Source organism: Onychostoma macrolepis, chromosome 21, assembly GCF_012432095.1.
Source record: "Onychostoma macrolepis isolate SWU-2019 chromosome 21, ASM1243209v1, whole genome shotgun sequence".
NCBI lineage: Eukaryota > Metazoa > Chordata > Actinopteri > Cypriniformes > Cyprinidae > Onychostoma > Onychostoma macrolepis.
In genome coordinates this window covers 2,991,631-3,003,926 of record NC_081175.1, presented here as the reverse complement: position 1 = coordinate 3,003,926, position 12,296 = coordinate 2,991,631, and the positions used below count along the sequence as shown (strand labels likewise).

The following is a 12,296-nucleotide window of genomic DNA, read 5'->3' as shown; positions in this document are numbered from 1 at the left end:
TTTTTTCAGGATTCTTTGATGAAGATAAAAAATTATTATAATTATAATTATTTGAAATAGAAATCTTTTTTTTGTCAATTTAAGGCATCCATGCTGAATAAAACATTTTAAAATCAAAACTTTACTCAAAAAGTTATGAATGGTAGTGTATATATATATATATATATATATATATATATTTCTTTAATTACTTCCCTAGTGAAAAATAAACATACTACAGTATATACTACGTATACTACAATTACATTTACATATTTATGTACTTAATAGAAATACCCTGCAATTGTACTTTTAGTGTACTAAACTGATATACTTACCAGTCTGCTAAATTAGAACTAATTTTGTACTTAATGCACTTTAATTGTGCAGAAGTAGTGCTGAAGTCCAACTAAAGATATGCTAAAGTACATTTGATTGAGCTAAAGTGGCACTATTGCAGGTATACTTCAGGTACACTTTAAATATGTATCACCAACAGTGATTCTTAATATTAAGAAACGTGCATTGTGCACAAGCAGTACTCCAAATAAAGTTGAATTATAATTTTTATATCAGTAAGTCTCGAGCGATACGTCAGTAAATATGTTATTAGTTTTGAACTATACTTAGTATGAAATAAATGCATTTTAAATAAATAGGGGTTAGTGATTTTTTTTTGTTTGTAATTTATGCAATAAATCTTTTCTTTGAATAAGTTGCATATTAATATTATATAACGCATTATTTTAGACATAAACCAAAAAAAAGAGTCGTGTTCAGATTTGTCATCTTTTATAAACATACAAAGACAGTGTGGACATGAAAGGGAAAATATTCACCAATAAATGATAGGATCTCATAATGTAGTAGCTTTACAATTTATTTCTTTTAAAAAAGTGATAGGACCGATCGAAAATGCGCTAAACATTTTTAAATATCTTCATTTGAAGCCATATTTACAGATGTACAGGGGTGGGTGAAATAATTAACCCACTGTAGAAAGGAAAGGAAACATCACCTTTACCAGTCAGAAACATAAATATGTCATCAAGAGAGGCACTTGTTTAACCAATAAGGTTGTCATTTTTTTCCTTGAATAACACTGAATTAAAGATGTCTGCATATGATCCATCTCCTGCAGTCAGGAGGTAGAGTGTGTTGAGGTTGTAAAGAAATCATCCTCATCAAAGCCTTCACCTCACCATGATACAGTACGGAAAAGTTCATGCAAACACGACGAGTTCTCGGTTTGTTAAAAACACAAGTCTCTTACACGACCTCTGAACGAGGCTAAACGTCACACAAAGTTGCTACAGGGTCCATTGCTTGTTATTTTCCTCACTGATGGGCTTTTCTGCTCGGCTGTTGTTTTTTGCGTATGGTAAGCGTGTGCTCGGTGTTGATCGGAGGCACTTGTGCAGTGTGGAGCAGAGGAAGGCTACTGACATCTCTTTATCCGTGGACCGATCACACGTTCAGGATCTCAAACTCCTCTTCGGACTCAAAAAGCTTGTCTGGGGACTCGATGAACTCTGGAAGAATGAGCACAGACGGTAAGAGCGGTGGTTCACTATGGTTATGTTGCATAGTCTTCTTCGAATCACTTTCTATGAAGCCTGAATTTGTTATGTATGCTTTATGTATTGCACTGCACCTTTATAAGAAGTCATATCATCTCATTTGAATGCATTATAATGCATTACAGTGCTGTCTATTATTTGTGGTTATTATGACCTTTAAGAACATGATGAACAGCATGTTGTATTTATAATGTATTATTGTATCTTACTACATTTCACTAGTGTGTTTTACTGCCTAAAGTAAAACGACAAATACATTATTGTATGTTGTATGCATGTTTGTAGGAAACAAATCCATAATTAACATGTTTTTTAACTTCAAACTGTCGTTTCTGGCTAAAATACGAGTCCATAATCCATAATAACGCTTCCTCCAGATGTCTGAATCTGCACAGATCAAGCACTGTTTACAAACCAAACAGTCCAAAACAGTTCTAAACAAACATGTGACTTTTTCACTGAAGAAAGCGTTATTATGCATTATGTCTTAATGATGGATTTGTTTCTCACAAACACGCAGCTTTTGTCTTCTCAAGATGTTAACTAGTGGACTGGAGTTGACTTGTGATGTTTTTATCAGCTGTTTGGACTCTCATTCTGACGGCACCCATTCACTGCAGAGCATCCATTGCTGAGACACTGATGCAATACATTATAACTTGTATACATTATAACTTTGGGAGCTATAATCCATTGTAACTTGGATATAATGTGTTAATTTCTTCACTTAATAAGGTATTATGCATGCATTAAAGAATATCCTGATATTAATGCATTACAAATACAGGCTTCATTCATAGAAACTTTTAGCGCACAATGCTACTGTGCTTATTCCTCAGTACCTGCTCCTGTGGTCTGCACCTCTGGTTTGGTGGGAGGAACGAACGGAGGCCAATGAGACGGGTGTTTCTCTACCAGCTCGAACATCCGCAAATTTCTTTTCTTGAGGAGCTCCTTAAAACCAGAGCGAAATAATGAGAGCAAGTTAACAAGTCTGTAAAGAAAGCAAGCTGGTAAATCATGTTCTTGATCTAACCTGCTGAACCAGATCACACCAGCTGTCAAAGTCCTCCTCGCTCTTGCAGAAAAAACCCTAGGGACAAACATTCACGTTTACTGATCCATGAAATGAAACCCTGAATGCATTCTAACATCTGTAGCTGAAGACGTTTGGCTCATTCTCGCATTTGTTCGTCGAGAAGTGAAATTGTCTCAAGTGATATGCCTTCATGAGAAGAAAAAAACTGAAAGCTGGGCTTCATTTTTCAATGGATGAACATTTTGCTTTAATCATGTGTCATTCTGGAATGTGTATGGGTATGTCTTCAGACAAAGCATCAGTTAGGGGCCGTTCACACAGAATACATCTTTGTGTCTAAAAATGCGAGACGCAGCGCTCAGAAATGGTTTTTTTAAAAAGCGCAGCACAGACTGACTTGTTGCTGTCAAATAAACCAGTTGCCATGCCAACTTGCTACTGTAAACAAAAGCTCTACACGCTTGCCCCGCCTCCGAGCTCTTCTGATTGGTCCATTGTTTTGGAACTGACATTGATGAGCAGCGCTGCGTGTAAAAGCTGAAATTCTTTTAACTTGATACGGCATTTTAAAAACACGGCACTCATGTGCAAGATGCTGCAAATATGTCATACACGTCCGTCTAGCGCATTTACATAGAAAAACAACAGAAAAGTAGTGCATTGGAATGGAAAAATGCGTTCTGTGTGAAAGGTCCCTTATAGAGTTAAAATAATTATTTCCAAAATACATGTTCGCAAATATTAATAACTGTAATAATGATTCAATCCTAAAATCTTAAGCAAATGTATTTGCGTATTTAAATCCAGATGGTGACTTTTTTATTAATTATTAATCTAGTAATTTAACTAATTAATCACACTAATTAATCATGATTAATTGCATATTAATATAAAATATTTATATTGTAATAATTTCACACTGAATCTCCAAATGAATGTAGAAACAACATAAAGATGGTATATTTTAAAAATGTGTTTAATGGCATCTTTTTACTAAGTAGTCTATTATTAATGAAGGCCAGTATCATTGACACCAATACTGCTGCTAGGCTGCATTTACACAGCAAGTCTTAATGCACAGATACGATCTTTTGACCATATCCGATTTTTTGGCCTGCCTGTTTACATTCACTTTAGACACGACTGGTATCTGATATCTGTGTAATTCCAGCCCAAAATGATTGTTGCTTTACTATGCACACAGTTGACCCTCGGGTTTTGAATGGCTGTGCTATTGAATTATTTATATAAATCACATCGAGTGGCTATTATTATTTGCCAGCATGTACAACAGCTGTTTTACAGCACAAAATCTGACTGAACAGTTCATTTTCATTTGTTATAATTTTATTTACAGCTTGTTAGAGGTAGAATTCTTTAGTGAAAATAGCTTTTAGTAGCGAAGCTGCTGCATTTATAAAATTCACAGGGCAGGGGTTGAAAACCAGCTCCTGAATGTGCAATTTCTTACCTATATAAAGTTTCCATCTCAACAAAATGCGAGCGCATACAGCACGCAATACAGCCTTAAATGCATTTTTCCCTCAAATTAAGCCATTAAATATTGCCATTCAACGTATAATACGTAATCATTTAATGCCATTGTTCCTTAACATTTAATAGGTTTTAAAAAATATAAGTGAATCTTCACATAAATGCATAATCTATAAATTGAAGATAGATTAATTTTATTCAAGCTACAAAAGTTAATCAGTGTTGAGCAGTGAGTGATTTCTCTCTTTTTTTTGTTCTTTGATTTCCATCAATGACAGACTGCAGCAGGTTTCACTTTAAAAGCAGTGCTTTTTTTTTTTAATCTCATTTAAGACTGTGTTTACGAGATTACTGGCCAAAAACAGGCATTTACATAATTTTGTGTGTTTTTGTGCATTGAAGCGCTACTGTCACGCTGTCTGATCCAGCTTTCTGTGCGCATGCACGTGTCGCATGCTTGTGTTCTCAGACGAATTCACTTCTCTTTTGGCAGTGACGTGGTTTGAGCTCTCACCAGCGCGACAGACGGGTCCAGGCTAGTGATTTTCATGCGGTGTGGGGTCCTCTGACAGTGGTAGCTCTGGTCGTCCACAGCACTGCCTGATTCAGTGTCCACGGCCTGCTGTGTAGTGTGAGGGTCCAGATAGATCAACTCATCATCTGAAAAAGAAAAATGAGAACGCCTCAACAACACATTTTCCAGGATAAAGCATTGCAATGATTCCTTCGATCGATTCATTTTCAATGGGAAACATGCGTATGTATTAAGTATGTCATTTTATTACCCCAAATTCTGTAAGCGCCAACAAATTAGACCGAGAAAACTCACCGATAAATCCAATAAAATAATAGGCGAGGTTGGGCTTTCCTCCCAAAACACCACACGACTGAGGCATCTTAAAACACTCCTAGGAAAAGAAGATGAAACGTGCGTGTGTATATATATATATATATATATATATATATATATATATATATATATATATATATATATATATGTGTGACCACAAAACCAGTCTTAAGTCGCTGGGGTATATTTGTAGCAATAGTCAAAAATACATTGTATGGGTCAAAATTATCAATTTTTCTTTTACGCCAAAAATCATTAGGATATTAAAGGTCCCATGACATGCTGCTTTTTGGATGCTTTTATATAGGCCTAAGTGGTCCCTAGTACTGTATCTGAAGTCTCTTTCCCGAAATTCAGACTTAGTGCAGAATTTCAGCCACTACGAGTCAGTCCCACAATGAGCTTTCCTTTGGACGTGCCATTCTGTGTCTGTAGCTTTAAATGCTAATGAGGAGGAGAGAGGCGGGGCAAGGTGGAGGGTGGGTGTGTGGCCTTAACCAGCTTTTCAAAATCGAAACAGTGCGGCTGTTTTTATATCACTGTATTTCTGAAGGAAACCGACTGTTTTCAGAAAATTTGGGATGTCATTTTCATTTCATTTTGCATGCAATGCAATGTCTGATAAAGCAGCGTTTGTGAGCAGAGCTCTGCTTTGTGTACAGCGTTACCGCGGAAACCGCTATCTCCGCGCTCTACAAGCGCCTCCCGCTGGCAGAGAATAAATTTGCATATACGCTGCCACAAATAGAATCCTAATCTGTGGGAAACACTGTACACATACTTCGGTGTTCATTTATACATCCAAACACTGAGCAACTGCTATTCTTCGCTCGTTTGCAAGCCATGATGTCTCTCGAGAAAAAAAAAATATTGCGCTCGCCTCCACGGTAGTAGCTCATTTTCTCATGGGCGGGGAAAGCAGAGAAAGGGGAGGTAACCTTTCCCCGTATGACGACATAAAGGGAAGATTCCAGATCGGGCATCTGAGCTTTCATTTTCTCAAAGGCGAAGCAGGATACCCAGGGCTTGGTTTACACCGATCGCCATTTCTAGCCACTGGGGGACCATAGGCAGGCTAGGGGAACTCATATTAATGTTAAAAAACCTCATAAAGTGAAATTTTCATGCCATGGGACCTTTAAGTAAAGATCATGTTCCATGAAGATATTTTGTAAATTTCTTACCATAAATATATCAAAACTTCATGTTTGATTAGTAATATGCATTGCTAAGAACTTCTTTTAGACAACTTTAAAGGCAATTTTCTCAATATTTAGATTTTTCGTTGTTATTAACAGCAAGAAGTGCATTAAATATTACATTACATCAAGGTTTTCCAAACTGGGGTTTGTGAAGGAACTGATGGGGGTTTGTGAGTTTAATGAAAAGCTAAAACTAAATTAAATCATAAAAATGCAAAAAAGATTTCACATTTTATTTGTTTACCTGCATGTCATGTGACCATTAATCAACATCAGAAAACCGTGAACGTGCGTATGTGATACTTAATTATTAAAATATTTATTTTAAAATCTTAAGGATACTCAAGTAAGTAAATTAGGTGAAAGATGTTCAGATGACAACTGTTTGGGAAGAAGTTTTAGAGAGAATCAATATTGCTATTGTGTGAATAATATGTAATCGAGTAATTTAAAATGTCAAATAAGAATACTTAATTTTTGTAATCTGAATACGTAATCCAGATTACATGTAATCAGTTACTACCCAGCTCTGAATACAATAGACTCTTCAGACAAAGAAAAGTGTGGTACTTTGAAGGCCTGAATGTAGACGGGGTTGATGCTGTTAATGCCCATTCGAAGAGGAATGACGAGCAGCAGGGGCCTCCAGTCCAGGGGCCTTTGGGACTGAAGGTTAAGTGCCTCTGAACAGCTCTGGCCTGACACTGGCACTTCTCCTCGGCCACAGGGACCAGCCCTGGACCTGCTTTCCCGGCCTGGCTGCTTACACTGTTTCTCTGGTCCAGAGGAAAGAGGTGAGAACATCAAGAAGGTTGGAAGAGAGAAATAAGAAGATTATTCATCCTATTTAAACTTCCTTCGGCTCTAATGAAGTCAGGCCAGAGGAGAACTTGGGGAACTTTCTCCTGAGGTTTTTTCTCCATTTCTGGGATCCTTCCTACTGTTGCATTTGGCTTGCTTAGTTGAGGTTTAAAAGACACTTAATGTGACACTGTTTGAACTATTTTCATAATTGATACATTTTGCAACACTGACACTTTGATTGAACTGAAGTGAATCAACATTGAACTGACTTGAGATGAATAATGACACTATCGTAGAGCTGCTTTATACAGGCGTTCTGCCATTTTAATTCACTCTTCCACAAATTAAGGTCTTAAATCAGAGCAGAAAGTCTTACATTCATGGCATGAAAAACGCTGCATGCACTTAAAACAAACATCTGTCAGTGCAGAATGAAAACTTTTTTCTGACACAACTGGCAGATATTTGTTCTTGCTTTAATCACTTAATTTTAATCAATTTCTCAGAAAACAAGACTATATCTTCTGTCATTTTGCTTCTCAAGTAAATGTATCTTGATTTAAGGATATTTAGACATTTGTATTGAAAACAAGACAAAAACAAGGAAGGAAATAACTTTTTTTTTCTAGTAATTTGAAGTAGAGCTATTCAAGCCATAAGCTTTTTTCTTCCAAAAAAAAAAATAAAAATCTGTCGAAAGGTGTATTTTCAAACTTTGAAGCGTTGCTAATACAAGACATTTAATTTAGAGCCCATATTGACGTATTGTGTTCCACTCATTTTATTCTTTTAAGTTTACTTGATCTTAAAAAGGTCTTGAAAATCTTACATAAAAGCTGCAGAAACCCTATTTATAGCTCAACTGAAGTTGTTTCACAACTGATGAATATTAACACAGTTGTTTTCCTGTTTATTACTGTGAAGCTGCTTTGAAAGAATCAGTGTTGTATAAAGCGCTATATAAATAAATGTGACGCAGCATGACTAGTCAGAAAAAGACACTCACTGATGTCTTCGATAACAACTGTGTTGTCCATTGACACATACACAGCCAGTGTATTCCAATCATCAAACAGGGCAAGTTTCCTGCAAGCAGATGGCCATTTGCTGTTAGTTCACACAAAACTTTGTGTTCAAACTACGAGATTTAAACAGTGCTTTTATTTACAGCAGTGTGGCATTCTTTAAAACACCTTGTAAAGTGCACATATTATATATAATTATACTACTTCATGATACAGTACTTCATTACTACTTCACCCAAAAGTGAAAGTTTGCTAAAAAAAAAATACATCCTAGATGTATATGAGTTTTCTTTCTTCATGGGAAGAGATTTGGTGAAATGTAGCATTGCATCACTTGCTCACAATGGATCCTCTGCAATGAATGGGTGCCGTCAGAATCCAACAGTTTGAAGTTAAAAACATCTTGATGACACAGTTTTTGTCTTCTCAAGATGTTAACTGATGGACTGGAGTGGTGTGGATTATTGTGATGTTTTTTTCAGCTGTTTGGGCTCTCATTCTGACGGCACCCATTCACTGCAGAGCAAGTGATGGGATGCTACATTTCTCCAAATCTGATGAAGAAACAAACTCATCTACATCTTGGAATGGTGAGCACATTTTCAGCAAATTTGTAAAAGCACTGCATTAAAACAAAGACAAATGTGTCAAACAACAAAATATTATCTAACTTAAAAGAAAAATGACACTTGCTTGAGTACTTGAGCCACTGTGTTCGGTCCATACCATTCTCCAACAGACTTGCCCTCTCCAACGCCCATCTGAGCTACACAAACAGGACACAATACTCACGACTTCAGTACCACCGCGATGTACAGTACTCACACACAGAGACTTTCAGATGCAATGCAATGCAATGTTGTGCACTTGCTCTGAACTAATGTGTTTTAAACAAAACGTACAATGGTCATTGAGAGGGCTGGGCCAATAATAATGGTCTTTGACATGGTTGTAGGCAGCAACACAGTCACACACACACATTTTATGCCTTACCCATCTGGTGGATAGAGTAGCAGCTATCCTTCTTGTCTAAAAAGCAGTGCAAGATGCGATGATACTCTTTGGGCTGAAGTTTCTCTGGATCCCATCTCCAATCTAGAACACACAGTGAAGCAGGGCACTTCAGAGGTGCAGTATGTAAAACTAGAGGTCGAAATGGGTACTGCAGCCCAAATTCAAAATATTGGAGAGTTGCACCTCCTTCTCAGACTCGACACTCACACAGGTTGCCAGATTTAGGGACACGAAACAGGAACCAGCACAATTAACAATGCAAGGCAATGAACACTGTTACACTGTTAATGAGTTGATTTATTCATGTTTTAATAAGCCTCTGGTCATAGAGTGTTTAGGCCGGGTAGAATCTGTGATCTCTCAACGTCAGTTCATTTGTTGGATTCTGTGGCTGCAATACGCTGTGTTTTCTGCCAACTGGCAACCCGTGGTGTTGAAATCCTATTGGGTAAATTGGCAGTGGGCGGAGTCACACAGACCAAAACAAAACCAGACATTCCGACACGGAACACACAGTTCAAAGCAGAATAACGGCTGTCGCATTATTATTCAGAGAAACAAGTATGTGAACTTAGCATGTTTTCTAAAAATCGGCAAACATTTTATAGTATTTTTATGCTTAAGTACAGTCAAAAAAAAAATCCATACAGCACTTTTAACTGAGCAGTTATATGAACAACATTATTTTAAACCTGGCAAATAAAAGTCCACCCACATGGCACGTGACATAATTTGGCTGTGCGATTTCAAGAATATCTGTCGCATACCATCTGATTATTCTATAAAATATCAGTGTCTTCTCAGTCTATAAAACAGACTTTTGAAGAGAGCTTTCTTTAAAGAATGTTTTGTTGTTAATAAAGATATTATGTATATTAGGTATACTAATGATTAGGGTTGAATTTTATCAATTCCCATTTTCGATTCCAATGTGGTTAAAAAAAAAAAGAAGTCAAACATTTAGATATCAAACATATTTATTCTGTGTCTCTTTTTGCTAAACATTTAATTGCTGCTGAATACCATGAACAAAAATCAGCCGGCTACATAAAAACTGGACTCGATTAAGAGCTGTTTGTGTGCACGATTCTGGATAAATTGAGACTTTTTTTTTTTTTTTTGTAGTTCTCTCACAATTCTGAAGAAAAAATAATAGACAACTAAACAAAATCTCATGGAATTTATGAATGGAATGATTCAATGACTCACTTAAGATTTACTTGTTACTGGATGAATCAGTGTTTTTGAATGAATCAAAAGACAAATACATTTTTAACAGCCCCTTTTCGCTACCTAAAAATAAAAGATGCCCACACAGGAATTGATAGGTGGAATTAAAATTTTAACTTTACAACAAGTATCCGATTCTGGAATTGGAATTGATTTTCGATTCCAAACCCTACTAATGATGGTTTTTGTAGGTCATCTCAACGATGTACAGGACAAACTCTAAAATAGTTAGGAATATACTAAAGCATGTTCAGTTCAGTTTTTTAATTTATTAAACAATATGTTAATTCAAAAAAGTGATAGGAATATTCTTTCACTGGCCTCTAGTTTTCACTCTACTCCTTGGTTTGGATTTCATTTCTATATCAACAATCACACTGGTACATTTTGCCAAACATAGAAGGTCACCCTTCATAGAGAAATACTGTGAATACAGTACGAGTAGTACAGTCGCAGCTATTCTACACACGCATTATTGGTAAGAAGCGTCCATGTTTGCTCACCTCGACCAAGGTGCCTGCAGACCAAAGCCTGCGCGAGGATCATCTGTCCACAGCGGAGCATGCAGCCCCATCCCGCGTCTGATGAAGGGCCTGTTCCTCCTGCAAACCACAGACAAAGCACACTAAGCATCCTCTAATCAGGACTGAAGTCAGCTCCATTTAGCTAGACTAGTTTACTTGCCACTTACCTATGGGAGAAAACTTCTTCCTGTATGTGAACCACAGTCGTGACCGCACATCCGAGAGCAGCTCTGATTTCTCTGGAAAATGAACGTTGCTAATAATCAGAAATACTTGAGCAGCAAATCAGCATATTAGAATGATTTCTGAAGGATCATGTGACACTGAAGACTGGAGTAATGATGCTGAAAATACAGCTTTGATCACAGAAATAAATTATGTTTTAAAATATATTCACATAGAAAATTATTGTTTTCAATTGTAAAAATATTGATGCACAGTTAGAAGCAACTAATCCGAACCCTATGGTAACTATATTTTGTTAATTAATATTACTCAGTGTTTTTAATATAATTGTATAATTACACTGTAACAAGGACAAGTGAAACCCAGATTTAATATCTTAATTAGTGGTTAAAGCGTTAATGGCTGATGCCAATACAGAGAGCAGGGTGGCCGATATGCAAAATACAATTTAATCAGTTTAAATAGTGTGTTTGATATAGTCAGCTGTATAATAGTGTGATTGATATGCCACTACATTATAGCCTGTCTTACTTGTTTTAAGATCATAACATGCTCCCAAGATCCATACTGGCTCGTCTACATCTGGCAGGTCTTCTAGGAACTCAGAGAATACGTTGATTTGATTCTCATACTTGGCTAGAACTGGAATAATTGGTGACATGTTAGTGTTGTGACACAATCACAGTAAATTCCTGAGAAAACAACCACACATAGCAGCACTTCGCAATTAGGAGGTTTAGCAGAGGTACTTCTGACATCAACATGCCTCACAAAAACACTGGGATGGTCCCAGATGCTAATGTACCATGTACTTGCATATAATAAAATTACATAATCAGATGCCATGTATTTACTCGGTACTCTAAGGAACTTGAATACCATGGTACATAACATGGTAAAAGTCCACAAACATGGTAATTTTTTGTTAGTGCCAGTGTCAACATACAGAGTAATAACTTTGGTCATCTGAACCACAACAACAACAACGACTCGTGGAGCAGACGAACTCTTTATTAGTCTGTATTTTCAAGTGAGAGATGCACAGGCCACTGAAGAACAATGAGAAAACTTGAAACTCAGTTACGAAATTTCCTCCGTGGGAATCCCAAGCAGATCTCACTAGACTTTTGTCGACGCTTTTCTAACTTAAAACGTCGCCTGAACGTTGTCAGCCGAACAAATCGATAAATCGCTGATCTTTTTCTTATTTGTAACCATAAATTCCCTACCTGCCTCCATCCTCGGCCGTCATCGGATACAAATACATCGCGGTGCATTGTGGGTAACGCAGTCCATGTCGGAGTCGTTCCAATGGTCAACAGCGCCAGAAAAACTACACTGACCAGATTTCGAAGCTAAGACGCGGAAG

General features: G+C 36.9%; 1 protein-coding gene across 1 annotated transcript; it reads right to left on the bottom strand.

Moving 5' to 3' along the window:
- Nucleotides 1-760: 760 nt before the first annotated feature.
- atg4a (autophagy related 4A, cysteine peptidase) lies at nt 761-12,294 on the bottom strand. Its single transcript, XM_058758749.1, has 13 exons — nt 12,157-12,294; nt 11,459-11,569; nt 10,909-10,980; nt 10,721-10,819; nt 8,967-9,068; nt 8,667-8,739; nt 7,955-8,034; nt 6,715-6,920; nt 4,922-5,000; nt 4,607-4,752; nt 2,596-2,652; nt 2,402-2,513; nt 761-1,511 (listed from the first exon to the last, which is right to left on the bottom strand). The coding sequence occupies exons 1-13, from the start codon at nt 12,164-12,166 to the stop codon at nt 1,447-1,449; spliced, it is 1,212 nt and encodes a 403-aa protein (XP_058614732.1). The 5' UTR covers nt 12,167-12,294; the 3' UTR covers nt 761-1,446.
- Nucleotides 12,295-12,296: the final 2 nt, after the last annotated feature.

Excerpts from the sequence above, each read along its gene's own strand:
- atg4a (XM_058758749.1), bottom strand. Across the intron at positions 8,035-8,666 it reads ACAGTGGCTCAAGTACTCAA|GAAACTTGCCCTGTTTGATG; the intron begins GCAAGTGTCATT and ends ATCTGCTTGCAG. Across the intron at positions 2,514-2,595 it reads GGTGTGATCTGGTTCAGCAG|GAGCTCCTCAAGAAAAGAAA; the intron begins GTTAGATCAAGA and ends TCTGGTTTTAAG.